This window comes from Anarrhichthys ocellatus, unplaced genomic scaffold (genome assembly GCF_004355925.1).
Source record: "Anarrhichthys ocellatus isolate YVR2014 unplaced genomic scaffold, GSC_Weel_1.0 scaffold13, whole genome shotgun sequence".
Classification (NCBI taxonomy): domain Eukaryota; kingdom Metazoa; phylum Chordata; class Actinopteri; order Perciformes; family Anarhichadidae; genus Anarrhichthys; species Anarrhichthys ocellatus.
This window is the reverse complement of record NW_022280043.1, coordinates 6,312,674-6,327,928: the sequence shown is the minus strand read 5'-3', so window position 1 is coordinate 6,327,928 and position 15,255 is coordinate 6,312,674. Positions and strand designations below refer to the sequence as shown.

The window sequence follows — 15,255 nt, the reverse complement described above, 5'->3', positions numbered from 1 at the left end:
GTATGTGCCACGGTACAACAGAAGAAGACCGTATGTAAGCCTAGCGTGGCCCTTGTACACTCCTGCATGGCAGGGCGGCTTTGCCCTTAACTGGGTCACCGGGGAACACACTCACACATGAAACAGCAAAAAATAAATAAATAAATAAAAAATAAAAAATGAAGAACATGCTCTCAGTTACACGCACTTGTTTATGCACTCACGAGTGAGTGGGATGTGATCATTCATGCAACATGAGACGAGTGAAAGAAAACATTTCGTTCAGGTATTTGAGGTGTAGCAAGAGGCCGAGCTGGGAAGTGTGTGAGCATGCCAGTGTGTGTGACTGCGCTTGTTATGGAGAACATCCATTGTGACGTAGTATGAATACTGACATGCTGTTTAGCGGCTGGCAAATATGTGACACTGAATCACATAAATAAAAGAGAGAACATTGAGCCCTGGAATGTGTGCATTCTGAGCCCAAATTGATCAAGAGGCCATACAAGCATAGATCAGAGGTGACTGTGTTGCCACATCAATGACCAACTGCTCCACAATGTGCACAGATGCTTATATACGCACATGAAAGATGTGTCTTCTGCCTAAATGGAGGTACGAGGAATGCATGCCACGTTTGTAAAAAATATGCAGGACAGACCGAGGACACTTTAAAGTCTAAATGTCATCTAATTCCTGAGACTGTAAAATACACCCAAAGACAAAATATGACAAAAACTGTGAAGAACTGCCCAGTCACAGATGTCAAAGGGTGCATGCATTGCAGGAAAGTGGAGCGTTGACGAGGGGGGGAAAAAGCCGAGAAAAGACAAAACCTCCAGCTTCTTCTTTACGCTGATCTCTGCGAGTACTACGAGCGGCGCTTACACAATGTCAAAGGAGTATTATGACTCGAGGTAGTCAGCCGGTCTGCTCCGCTGCACGACAAACACAAACAACCCGTTTCAAGTGACATTTTTATTCTCCCAACTACAAAGAGCTTAATTATTTTTCCTCATATGCATGCAGACGGATCTCACACTACAACGCCTAGTAGTGTGTACACGCAACCACTCCGCTGAAGCTTCCTTACTGGAGCCTGTAAGGTGACACTATGTGCATTTTAAAAAAAAACTTAAAAAGCATGAATCTTTGTTGGTGTTTGGCTCTAGTAAGCAGCTCAGTAACGTTAGTAGTAGTGGTGGTGGTGGTGGTTGTAGTAGTCGTAGTACGCAACATAATGACACCGTCAGCCAGACCTCAAGGAGACGGGATATTACACGCTGTCGTGTTTATATTTATGTATATATGTCCGTTCCGGTTTTTTTTTATAAATTCTCTTGCGATGCTGTTGGTAAACATTTTGGGCTGCAATGCTGCAAAATAGGTCGGTCGCTTTTTGACTACGCGACGGTCAAGGAAAAGTCCTCAACATGTACCACAATGTAGTAATGACACCGGAGGAAGGCTGACATGTTTTTCCCCGGTCCGTCCGTGTGGGACTGCGGAAAAAACATTAGAGAAAAGTTTTTAGGCTGTTACACTCCCCTGCACACCCCCCTCCTCTCTCGCTCTCTCTCGGCTCTTCCTCGGTGTCTCACTATTTCTTCGGACGGTGTTTCCTCGCTGCTCCTGAGAATGTAATATTCGTGTCAGTTGAGCTTCGCTACCTTCTGCTAACTTTAGTTTCAACTCACCCAAACAGAGCGTTTCCTCCTCGCAGCAGAACGATTTACGGTGTTATTGTGCCGATGAGGAGGCGGGCACAACTGTCGGTAACGTCCCTTCTTGGCTGTCGGCTCTGACGACTGCGCGGTCCGGACTCGCACTTTACTTTTCCTCCGCAAAACATGTCCTTACCCCCGCAGAAACTCAAACAAGGCTGTAAAAAAAACAAAAAACTATCGGTCTTCTTTTCCACTACAGTCACAAAATGGTGAATGAACCACCAACAGCTGGGCAAGCCGACCAATGAGAGGTCGCTGACAGTTACAGTAGCCAATCAGCGCCGGGCCTACAGACCAGGGGGCGTGGCTCTCTGTCAAAGTCCAGTTGACAGACGGGGGGATCCAGCCAATGGCGACGGAGGATGCTTAGCCAGACCGGTGTCCTGTCCCAAACTTTACAGTATCCAATAAGAGCTCTGGGAACCATAGGAACAGCGCGAGGGAGGGTCGAGAGGAGGGAGCAAATTACCGAGGGCCAATAGAAAGGCACAAATGCCCCCTCCGCTCCTGAAAAGAAGTATGTTTACCATAATTGACAGCACTAGTGCCATCCCTGAGCAGACGGTGATAATGCATCAATCTTTCTGCTGCTCCCTACAGACGTTGGTGCAGCAGGGTTAAAGCACCACAATGCGGCGGTTTGTACTCTGTGGCCCAAGCATGCGAACTGTTGCATCAAGTGCATTTCAATAGTTCTTAAATTATTATTGAGGAAGATGAAGAATACGCACGAGTGCGTGATTTAAAAGTTTCTTAATAAGGAGACAACACTTCAGTGCTGCAGACACAGCCGACGCATCGGTGCCCCTTTGCAAACTCGCTCTCTTCCTCTCTCCCTCCCTCTCCCTCTCTCTCTCTCTCTCTCTCTCTCTCTCTCACTTTTCTCTCAGCAACAAGACGCTGACTTTCACCGCGTTCAGCCAATCACGGCGCAGCATCCCGCTGGCTCTGACGTTGGCAATCTCTCCGCCCCGCCCACTCCAGTGAAAGTGAACGGGGACCGGTCCGGGCTGACGTCACTTCACCGGCAGGCGATTGGGCAGGCGTGCGACGTCTCGGGACCAATGGCTGCGCGCAGCGATGATGTCATCATGAGTGTTGCCACCAGCTGGACCGAGAGGGCGTGGTCTGCGCGTAAACTCGGCTAACCCCGTGTTTGTAACTTGCAGGGGGTGTTGGAGACGAACCGGTGTGCTTTGGGAACTGTGGCTGGAAAAGAGAAAGGTGCGCATGTTTGAGATGATGGCAGGTGCGTGAGACGGGCAATCCTGCACGTGTAATAACTTTGATACATGGGATCTGTGCAGTGAGCTTTAACCTCTGCAGAGAGGAAGAGAAAGCACAGTATCTCACTCAAGATGTAGTGTCATAATAGTAAAGATGACATAACCCCCCTGCTCTGTGTGTTGTAGCAAACCAGACTCATGCTGAGACAGACAGCAATGCGGGATCTCACAGGAGCAGCGCCCTCTGTCGGTGAGACCTGATGCATGCGTGCTGATCTCTCACTCAAGGGAGAGGAGAGCAGAGATAGACTTAAAAACAGAACAAAGTTGTGATTGGCCGAAGGGGCTGTATAATTTTAAAAGAGTTTACTACTTACGTGTGTCTGCTTGTGTTTGCGCACGTGTGTGTGTCGAGAGAGAGAGAGAGAGAGAGAGAGAGAGGGAGGAAGGACAGAGGACGGGTGTTGATTAAATGTTGATGTATAGCGACATCTAGTTGTAATTGTTCAGCACTGCAACTTACTTTTCAATAGGGAACAATCTGTCCACAAAAAAGTTAAATGTCTCAGAGGTACTGTGCTTTACTCAAACTGGGATGCTGGGAAATAAGACAATATATAAACAAGTGATTAAAGTAACTTGTTCATATATAACTAACTTGTTGATATATTTCCTTCTTTTTAGGCATTAAAATCAGGAATTAAATCAACTAAACAATAAGAATAGTGAACATCACCTTTCATGATTTTGAGCCATGAGTAGACTTTGCTTGTCTTTAAAGTGTCACAAGCAGTGACACTCATACTGTGTATCCAAAGTATATTTGAACGTTCATATAACATCAATTATAAATTGGTTAAAAGAGTCGTGCATTCTACAGTTTAAAAATAGACTTGTCAGTGCTCTCTGGTGGACAAACTATGTAATTGAAACCTCAAACAAATCTTCTGCATTTGTTGTCAGACATTATGCTGATACCAGTCTATCTGTGATAAACTAATATCAGACAGTACGTCGGCCCGGCTCGTGTTATTAGTCTGTGTCGAGTAAAAAAGGTGTAAAGATCCAGGATGGAGCAGAAGCCTTCCTACCACCTGTAGGTACAGGGTCACCCCAACAACAAGCTGAAGGTCCTGTGCCTGAGCGGTGGGTGGTAGATTGCTTTTTGTTGGCGGCCCTTTGGAGGACTATTTTATATGAAGGCAGGAAGAATAGAAAATGGCTGGGAAACCCTTTGAAAACACATGAACTGTTTAAACTGGATGCACTTTCCAGACAGCAGTCCAGAGTTCAACTATCTGCAGCCAGGACTGCTGCTGCTATTCTGCAGGCGCTACACTACAGAATATAAAAGTGATAATCAAGATACATAACAAGGCACACCACCATTACACTGTATAAATGCACTTTCACCTTTATCAGTGGACAGCTTAATGTCCAGATAATCAAGTTTCGGGTGAAATACGAATGGGTTGCAGTCAGACTGTTCATGTCCCTCTCGGGATGATTCATAATAACTTTGGTGTCCCCGTAACTTTTCATTGAGCGTCATCATTAGAAATTTGAATTTATTTACAATAAAGCGTATGGCACATCTACACACCCAGATGTTTCATAAACCCAGATGTGGGTTGCCCTGTGTGGTATTGTGAATAGGAACACATCTTGTTTGGAAGTCTGGCTGCAATTATGTAAACTTATAATTACATTTTTCTCAATTTTTATTTGTAAGACTCATATATATATTTAGTTAAAATACGTTCTATTCTATTCTATAACTATATATTCAGTGCCCCACTACGAGGATCAATAAAGTCTCATATCATTTTTTCAATGCACTTTTTTACTTGTCTTTTCCTTGCATGCAACCCCAACAACCACCCCACCTCGTTAGCGAGTCCCCCTCTCTGTCCCCGTACCCCACCGCCCTCCCGCTCTGCTCTCCCCCTCTCCATGGGAGCATGACCTCTGACCTTCACCCTTCACCCTCTCTCTGTGCGCTCATCACCGGCCTGTCAGTCAAACACCAGAGACCCCCTTCTCCTGCTGGGCTCTGCTGTCAGACCGGCCTCAGGTACAGACAGCAGCCGAGCACAACAGAGAGAGAGAGAGAGGAGAGAAACACTGTGAGGTTAGACAACAAGAGAAAGGAAGAGCGTGATATAACCTGAGCTGGATGGAGTGGCCACAGCGATAATTTGACATAAAATAAACTTTACTTACTCTGCACAAAACAGTAAGTTATTGTGAATTAACTGGTCTGGAGCTCAGCAGTGGTCTTATCTTTTTCTTCCCACTTTCCGTAAACCAACCCGAACTCCACACAAAAGGCGGACCCACGTCAGGAATGTCTCTCACCTCAGGGTCTCTTAAAGCAGACGCTGGCAGTAGCATAACCTCTGACCTCTGACCCTCATCATGACCACACTCACCCTCGGGGTCAGACCATGCATGACCCATCAAACCCCCGGACGGAGTGATGCGAATAGAAAACTGGAAGACGGAAAAGGTTCCTCAAAACAAAAGCTCCTGCAGTCATGGAGATGGTTCGCTCGAATAAGACGATCAAAACCAACAATAAAACTCAGTGTGCGTTTCAGCTGCACGACCGTGAAGTTATCCACCCAGCTTCATCTGAAAGCCGGACTTTAGGAGTCCCTGCAGCTATGGACTCTTGTTACCAAAAGGAACGGAGTCATCAGAGATGGCAAAGACACCTAACTTCTGGATTATTAAAATCTAAAAGTTGTGTGTCTTCACAAGCAGCATGGCTGTTTTGCATGGTAAATGGATGGATGGATGGATGGATGGATGGATAGATACTTTATTAATGGTAATGCAATGTGCACGTTAGCATGCTGACATCAGCATTTAACTCCAAGTGCTGCTGTACTGAAGTGCAGTCTCACTTTGATTATATAACATTTTGATATTTAAAACTTTCTGATTTGATCATCTTATTTGCACACATTTAGGCTTCTATCAAAGTTTACGTTAAGTTTTTAGTAACATTTGTGTTTCAGCCATCAAACTTCCTACCTGGGGCTGAGGCGAACTACAAAAGCAGTTTTACAAAAGAGGCCAAGAGTCTTTGAAAAGATTTGCACTTTCAGGTTTTTTTCCTCCACTCTTCACCTTCGGCTTTTAGTTACAGAGCGGGTTACTGAAAGAATGGAGGGGCTCTTTGTGTATCGTGTGTCAACAGAGGACAAGTCTGCTCCTGCGGCTTACAGGGGGGAGGCAGCGAGGAGTCATGACGTCTAAAAATGTCTGGTAAATGCTGCACACACGAGGTTACGGATTTAGAGGAGACCAACCTGGTGATAAAAACCTCCAAGGATTTTGACTGAAGGGATGCCACCACAAAAGACATGTAGACAGAAATGTATTAAAGTCCCTCTTTTGCAGACCTATTCTGAAGCTTGAATAGCTCCTGAGAAGTGATGATATTGGCTCCGTGTCACATCTAAATGGCAAGAATAAGCCAAGAGAGGACATCATAGCATCGTTAGAGAGGTGGCACAGGAGGCCGGCATCCACACAAGCTGCAGTACGGAGAACAGTGGGCCCTTGTACTCGCTGCATTCTTGTTCACAGTAACTTTACACCACTCAGCTGTTCCTCAGGGTACTCGTCATGTCCCGGAGCTGAAGGCGGGCCCCTCATGGACAGGCGTCCTTGGACACACAGATTCCTGTCTGCATTAGAGACGAGATGCATAAGGAGTGGTTAGTAAGCTTTTCCAAACCAGGACACCGCTTTAGTTTTTTTGTATTTCATTCTTAGCCCATCCTTAGGCACCACACTTCACTTTGGGAACCACTGGTGAATGAAAAGGATACGCTCGATGTTTCAGATGGATCACTTATTCACTGTATGACTATGCTTGAGTTGGATGAAGTTGTTGCACTACTCACTGACTTATTATTCATTAAGCGATAAGTAAACTGAGCAGCAAAGAGCCAAATAATCCGACAAAATAAGCTTTTAATTACTACTGTATGTTGTCATCTGAGAAAAAAAGATGCACCAAGAAACATCACTCAGTGTGCAAAATCATCTTCGAGCTGTGCAGTATGCAGTGCTGTGTTCCAACAACAGGGGGAGACAGTCAATGTGAAATGACTAAACACAGGACTAAAGGTGAACCATTGTTTCTTTGATGGCGTACAAAGTGCAAAGCAAGGCCTATTTCATGAAGTCGTATTTGCCCTTTAGCCATCAGATCAGGCACTGTTTCAGTCACCTATGTCAGGGAAACATATTTTAGATAATCATATTTATTTGTCAAACACAAAGATTGGCGGAAAGGAAGGAGAAAAAGGAAATACAAGTACCAGCTCGTCAAACAAACCACATCAATGTGCGCACACACACACACACGCACACACACACACACACACACACTCGTCTGTGCTCGCTGTGACAAAGCTGCCGTCGCTGTGAAAAGTGCATCATCGCTCCTGTGCGGTGCAGCTTTTCTCTGTATGGTGGAGGATGTGGTGAACTTATACTAGCGTGCCCTCCCGTATGTCACTGCACCGTAACTCTCGCAGAGGATGCAACAGCCCCGCGTGTGTATGACTGTATTGAGTGTGTGTGTGTGTGTGTGCATTCACAAAGGCCTCTTGCTGTGCAGCGTGTGCACAACGCATACAGGCTGCGGTTGTATGTGGAGCACGGAGCACAGAGCCTCTGCGCTGGTTTCCGCGAAAGCAGGCGCTCAGAGGAATCGATGGGGAGAGGGATGTGGCACAGGTGAGAGAGCACGGTGGTTCCTGTGGTCTCTCTCTCTCTCTCTCTCTCCACTGATGTGAATGGAGCAGCTGGATGACTGATGTGTCAACAGATGGGGGCCAGGAATCTCTACACACACACACACACACACACAGTGACCCTCACCCAGGTCAAAGAAGGAGGTAAAACCAGGTTACGCGAGTCATGCCTCACACACTGACATATTAGGAGCACAGAAGCTTGTGTGTCAGTGAATCTTTAGTTATACAAATACAAATGTAATATATACATTTTTCACCGGTGACCTTTAAAAATGAAGCAGCGTCCACTTGTGCCCACTTACAGGTTGAGTGTGCCTTGTGACAAGTTGAACTGCGGGGTTTGTTTTCTCCTCTAAACCATCGGATTGTTTCACATGAATAATTGTTAAAGGCCCGAAGAGCTAAAACGTAAAACTATTTCACAGAAAATAAATAACTATTTTTCTTACTTTGGGAAACAGTGCTTTAAAGGGTGGTTTTAGATTTAGTGAAGTTTGTCTTAATATAATACTAATGCCCATATAAATGTTGATAAAGTTACTGGTCGAAATATGTTTCAGCATTAATCTTCATATCTACTTTAGACATTGTTTTATCTATGAAAGTTAATGGTTGGCCAAAAAACTAATTGTTTTTAGATTTTATTGAAAAATGTACTTTAGAACAAATTAATATGAAGATTTTTGCGATGTTTCTTGATTTGGATTGCATTTTTCTTCTTTAAGCCCACACGACTTTAAACATCTAGACATGCAATTCAAGGCCAGCACCTCCTCCTCCTCCTCTCACATACATGTGCCTGTAAGTGCGCTTAAGACGAGGGAGCTATGACGTCACGTTAAAAGGTAAATGGGTGAGCCTTATGTGAGCGTTATGTGGGTGAGTGGGCAGCAGCACTGCAGACAAAGTGCTTTTCTTTATCGGCTAAACGCAAAACCTCAGAGCCCTCTCGGAGGCCGTGTGTGTGTGTGTGTGTGTGTGTGTGTGTGTGTGTGTGTGTGTGTGTGTGTGTGTGTTCATTTCATCCACGCAACCATCAGGGATCACGAAGGGCGAGATGAAAGACGCGCTGTTGTTGTAATAAGAAGTCATAAAGTTTTAGTTTAAAGTAGGGAACTGTTTCATATAAATATGTTTATACAATATAAATGGACTGGAACATCTTTTATTGTATTCTTTGATTTATATTTGAGTGTTTTCACATTGTTTTTTTTCTATAAATGTGTTTTCATGTTAGTTTCCTTAAGTTTTCGCTTGAGGGGCAAATAACATATCTTTCAATTAAAAAAAATAAATGTGCAAAAAATAAATTCATTTGGGAGAGTACAGTACAGACCTGCATTTAAAAATAGAGAATTTGACACATTCACAGCCAGTTAGCTTAGCTTAGCATAAACGGGGAAACAATAGCGCCGTCACACGTTAACAAAATCTACCGACAAACGCCTCCAAAGCTCACTAAATAACTTTCACTTTAAGATATTTCCTTTTAATTAATGTTAATTTTGAAGTATATAAACACAAAAAGACCTCGTATGACTGTCGGCTTGTTGTTGACGAGACAAAAGGTCAGCGGGTCAATCTCTTTGTTTACAAATAAAACTCCTCTGTCTGCTCGGCCTTATCTGTCCTTATTAATATGAAAGAAGAGCACACACAAACAAACACAGTGATATTCATATTGGGTTCCAACCGGTTTTAATTAACCCTGATTACAGCTTAATTACAAGTTTGAAAAAAAAAAAAAAAAAAAAGAAACAAAAGAAGTGGAGAAATCCAATGTTACATCATGGTATTAACTCTCATCTCTCCATCTGAGTGTTATGTAACGGCTCGGGGGAGACAGGCCAAAGAAGGGAGTGAAAGAGGGAGAAGACCTTTACACAGCCAAACAGTACACATCTTTCTTTCTCCTTTTAAAATGATACAACCCCTCCCCCCCCCCCCCCCCCCCAACAAAATGAAAAACAATATACAGAAGCAAAGAGAGAAAAAGGTAACATTATAAAATAAAAATTACAATACATGACAAAAAGAGATAAAATCACTCCTCCCTCTGCCACTAAATAAAATCCTCCGCCGCTGCCTTCTCCTCCTAGTCCCCGGTGTTATTTCTCTGTCAGCATCAAAATTAACATTACACATTTGAGTTATATTACATTTGTAAAAACTAAAGACAGGAAAAGGTTTAGGGGGTTTAAAGGAGGGAATGGAGGTTTGGGGGGATTCAACATCATCCAAAGTGATGTAACACAACATAAAAAGCAACAGCTAACAGGGCCATGGAATAATAATAATGCCAGGTGGAGAGGTAAATAACCCAATGAGAACAACAACAACAATAATCAACAGCAATATTGTCATCAGAAAAATAAACTGAGAAACCTTTATTCTTTTGATAAGAGAAATGTCGTCTTTGTGCTGTTTGTCTACTGTTCTTTGACTGTTGAGGCCTGAAACAGGATGTGAGAGAGCGAGCGTTACAATCAATCTTTTTTTTTTTTTCCTGCAATATCACGACAGAGTCGGCTGCGCCGCGGTTTACAGGAAGTCAGACGACGCCTGAAACGGAGCGAAATGAAAGAGAAAATAGAGAGACGGAGTGCAGAGCAGGTACGGCTGATGCCTCACCTGTTGCTGAGATATGAAAAAGTAGTAATAAGGCAGCTGTCAAATACAGACACAGGACTTGGTGGGTGTGTGTGTGTGTGTGTGTGTTGTAACATGCTCCAGTCCAGACCACAGGGGTCCGATGAGGAAATTCAATCAGCTCGGCTACACAGACCGCCTGGAGGCCATCTATCTCACAGGTCGCTGCTATAGATCCGTCTCGTCACTGGTCAGGCCGCTGGCTCAGTTAACCAATCAGACGCCTGGCTGCAGAGATGTTAAAACATAATCACAAGTATAATCATTTGTGTACGTGTGAAGGTGCATAGTTTGAGGAGAGGGCCTCTCAGGACTGGGCCTCACATGTCCCAGGCTATCTTACAGTAATGATTAATTTAACCCCTTAACCCCCTCAATCCAGAGCTGATGTGAACTTTGGAGCATTATGCTAACTGGCCGAAGAGAAAAGACAGGATTACTACTTTTTATCCCATGGGCGCACCCTCACACTCGCGCACACACACACACACACAGAGAGGGCCCGGGGCCAGGACAGCTTGGGTCGAGGAGAACCCGACTGAGCTGAGCGAGACAGTACAGACGGGAAGGAGCAGAGTGCTGCGTGCTGAAAGGCCAAGCTGCTGCAAACGAAGTCAACGGCAGCGTGAACCACACATCTGAATCATTAGCAGTCCCCTCCAGTTCTCCAGTTGTTTTTCTCTTCTTCTTGCTAGTCTGGTTCTGGTAAACTGGCCCGTGCTGGTTTTCTCTGGCTTGTTTGTCTATGCAACAAATGCACAAGAAAACCCCCGCCCCCCCCTACCCTCCATAAGATGTTACCTAGTGAGTGGCAGGACACGTCTTACCACTCAAAAATAATCCACTTACAAACAACCCTGAATCAATCATATCATTAAAATGCTATCGGCCTTTTTAAAATCTCACTTTCTTAATAATTTCATTTAGAATATATAAAGATATATAGTCTGTATGTGTGTTATCAGAGCTCAGTTTGCAATTTTGTACATGCTATAAAAACAAGGCATAGAGAGGCGCTGTGTGTGTGTGTGTGTGTGTGTGTGTGTGTGTGTGTGTGTGTGTGTGAGGTCTAAGATGTTCCCTGCTCTCTCAGGCTCTCACTCATGCAGTTAACAGGCCTGGCAGTCTCACACACTCTCAGGACCCGAGGATGACGCCACTGCAGAGCTGGAGGTCCAGACAGAGAGACAGGAAGCGTGTTTAAGAGCTAAAGGCAGTGCTGTGCATGTGTGTGTGTGTTTTGCTGGTTTAGTTAAACACTATCGATGATTGTTAGAGGAGCTTTAGCTGGTGAACTAGGATTCTGTGCTGCTGGGACTCAAACTATGTTCAGTGTACAAGCCATGTTAGTGGAGGTGAGGAGGCTAGTTAACAGTTACTGGAACCCCCTTTACTCCCTTCCTCCCCCTCCTGGTCCCCTCCAGCAGTCCTTTCTCTACTTGTTCATTCTTCTCTTTTCCTCTCCTCACACCTCCCGGGTTTGAGATTATTTCTATGAGCGGAGTCGTGATCTTTCCACAGGTGGTCCGCAAGAGAAAGAGAAGCAGGAACAGGAGAGAGACAGAAGGACGGTTACACAAAAGTCAAAAGTTCTGAGAGAAGTCTGTGGATGTGTGAATACGAATGTGTGTCGTTTTCTTGCGCCGCGGCGAACATTGTTAAGTGTCCGTGAGCAATGTTTCCGCTTTTAGTCCCCTTCAATGTTGGCTGTCTTGTTTTTTTGCTTATGTGTGAGTGTGTGTGTGCGTGCTTGAATCCAATAAACATACAGCAATAGGCTTCCCTGAGTGGAGTGGGCCAGGTTTAAGAGTCGGTCAGACAACACCCAACAGCCCCACTGTTCAGTCTCAGAGACACACTTTCCTTTTCCGTATCCGCCAAACTTTACAAGGATTTCATGAGTTAAAGACTGATTGCTTGCAGCAGTCCTCTCCCTTCTTTTCTCTCCTCCATGTCACTCCAGGGCTAGGTTTCTTTTCTTAGATACAGGCACTTATCAAAGTCCCGGCCTCTTTTAGGGAGAAGTCGCATCGGGGAGAAGATGCACATCCTCATCCAAGGTGTGTTGCTGGGCTTTAAGAGAGTGTGTGTGTGTGTGTGTGTGTGTGTCCCCTGAGGAAAGTGCTGACTGGCTGCTGATCCTATTGATGGGGCCTGAAGGCAGGAGCTGTGCTACTGGGGCAGGGCGTCTGGAGCTTCACTGGCCAGGCGGGAGGAGAACTTGGAGCAAAAGTTTCGCGAGGAAGCCTCCTTCTGATTTCAGTCACTTTGCCTGGGACGGCTGAGTCTCAGTGAGTCCCAGAAGAGCCCTGATTCAGACGGATGATCGGAGTGGGAGAGTCAGGCTGTCTTTTGAGGTGTCAGTTTTCTACGCGTGTATGTTGGACTGTGCTCTCAGTTCACTGGAGGTTTCAGGAATCTAGTTTTGGGAGAGGGAGATTACAGAGGAACCATTTACATACTCCTGTGCCACCTCCAGTGCTCCCGGAGCAGTAGTGTTTGGACTGTTGTCTCTCATCAGCAGTCTTTGTTCTCCAGAGACAGCTGTGCTGTGGCACGATGCAGCTCAGCGCTCACCCTCCGCTGTGAGGTCAGCGGTGTGGCTAAAGAGCCCTCGTAGGCCAACGGGGGAGGACTGTCCCCTTCTCCGCTGCCTGTCCCGTCTTCCTCCGTCTCCATCCGGCCATTGCTCTGCCTCTCCCTTTCCCTCTCCTCCTCCGGTCGGACTTTCTTGTCGTCCGACTCCTCCTGTGAGGCCTCCATGCGCTGGTCTTCGCTCCAGCGCCTCTTGAAGCGCAGCTTGAGGGGGATGCACTTGGTCTGGGGAGGTTCCACTGTCTGAGGCGGGGGGGTGTTACCCTCCCCTGGTTCGACGGGTTCACTCTTGAGGGTGGGCAGCACACGGTGTGCATTCGAGTGTGTGTGCTGCGAGGTGAAGAAGGGCATCAGGCCAGGGGGAGGCGGAGCAGGGGCCTTGAAGACGTCCTCGTCCAGGTCCTCATCGGGATGGGGTTGATGTTGGGGTGCGGCTGTGCCGTTAGCAAGGTGGTGGTGGTGGTGGTGGTGGTGGAGGAGGTGGTGGTGGTGGTCAGGGGCTCTGGAGTGGCGAGGGGAGAAGAGTTGAAACTCCTCATCTCTCTCGTCAGGGTCCTCGTCACTAATGTCGGTCACCTCCACCTCCTCTTCTGACTCAATGTCAGAGATGGGCTCCACCTGGACAGAAAAAGAGTTAACATATAGTTAACATATATATTGAAATACATTTAAAATGTAGTTTCAATAAAAACAAGTTTCTTTTAAGACAATGTCTGGCAATGGAGTGTTGCTCATATTGTAGATTACATACTGTATACCTGTGTCCTTTTTAAGGACACACATTTTCCCTGTTTAACTCTGAGATTGTAAAGTTAATCACAATGGGGGATATTTGGGTCTGTGTGTCTCACCTTTATTTTGGGAAGTCCTGCACTGTTTAGGGACTGGGTTGAGGAGGAGGCAGAGACGAAGCCTGAACCGCTGGCAGAGCTCAGGTCGCTGCCGAACGACAGCGAGGAGCCCAGGCCGGAGGTAGACGTCATGGAGCCTGAGGACAGGGAGCTCTGCCTGGGTTTGCTGTGGCTTTGACTCTCCCTGTGCTTCCTGCCGAGCGGTGGCGGCTGCAGCTTGAACTTGAAGGGAGACATGTGTGGCGGCTCCTCGCTCAGGTGGAGCGGGTGATGCATGGGGTGGGAATGGATGTGAGGGTGGGCAGAATGAGGTGGATGCGGGTGGTGGTGGGCAGAGTGAGCCAGAGACGGGTGATGGTGCCGCTCTCCTCCCCTCTCTCCCCCCGCTGCCGTCGCGGCCCTTTCCGCTCTCTCGGCTGCTCCTCTCTCTCCGGTCAGACCGGCCTTGTCTGCGGCGGGCCGGTGGGGCTGAGGGATGACGATGTTGGGGTAATGGAGGAAAGCTCTGGGGCTGAGGCCGTAGTTGTATACCGACTGGGTGTGGGCCTGCAGGTAGCGCTTCATGTCCTCCGGGTTGAAGGAGAAGTGGGAGCCTAACATGGGCGACAGGGTGGGTGAAGGGGTGTAGGGCAGGTGAGATGTCGGGGTCATGGAAAGCGCCGGGGACAGAGGAGGGGCTAGGAGGCCGGCTCCTCCCGGGCCCGGCAGAGGAGACACAGGGAAGGGCGACAGGGAGTCTGGGTGGATTCGGTGTGTGTGGCGGGAGCCGTGGTGCCCAGCATGGTTTCCTGGTCCTCCATACATGCGGAACAGGGCTTCATGAGACAGACGGGGATGGATGATACTCCGGTAACTTACTCCTCCACCGCCAGGTCCTCCTCCTCCTCCACCACCACCCACACCCCTCTCTCCCCTCTCCTCCCCCGCTCCAGCATTGCCCTCCTCGATCTCAGAATTGACCGAGGTGCCGTCGCTGCAGTCGCTGACGGAGCCGCGGGCCATTCGTCGGGCCACCGAGCTGAACATGCCGCCGGGGCTGCGCAGATCCTCGTTGGGGGAGAGGACTTCGGAGGGTGTCGAGGGAGGGAAGCGAAAGTGAGTCCCGGCACCAGTGGGGACAGGAGGGGCGCTCTGAGGAACACTGCTTCCTGGAGACGGCAAGAAAAAAAAAAAAAAAGAAAAGAGGGGAAGAATACTGAGAAATAACATATTATGTTCTGCAGTGTAATCCTATATAATCATGCTATCTAATTGTGGGATCAGGCCTACACACACACACACACACACACACACACACACACACACACACACACACACACACACACACACACACACACACACACACACACACACACACACACACACACACACACACACACACCCACACACACACACACACACACACACACACACACACACACACACACAGACACACACACAGACACACACA

General features: G+C 46.9%; 2 protein-coding genes across 2 annotated transcripts in view; both read right to left on the bottom strand.

The window, feature by feature from the left end:
• The window catches only part of cicb (capicua transcriptional repressor b), a 34,225-nt gene extending 31,683 nt beyond the window's left edge, over positions 1–2,542 (bottom strand). Inside the window, exon 1 of the mRNA XM_031853084.1 lies at positions 1,677–2,542. The gene's annotated coding sequence lies outside the window, so the exon portion shown is untranslated. The remainder of the gene's footprint in view (positions 1–1,676) is intronic.
• Positions 2,543–9,664: 7,122 nt separating this feature from the next.
• erfl3 (Ets2 repressor factor like 3) overlaps positions 9,665–15,255 on the bottom strand; it is a 51,483-nt gene continuing 45,892 nt past the window's right edge. Inside the window, exons 4-5 of the mRNA XM_031852703.1 lie at positions 13,806–14,953; positions 9,665–13,572 (exon numbers count right to left, since the gene is read on the bottom strand). Coding sequence (XP_031708563.1) covers positions 12,877–13,572; positions 13,806–14,953 — 1,844 coding nt within the window. The 3' untranslated portion in view covers positions 9,665–12,876. The remainder of the gene's footprint in view (positions 13,573–13,805; positions 14,954–15,255) is intronic.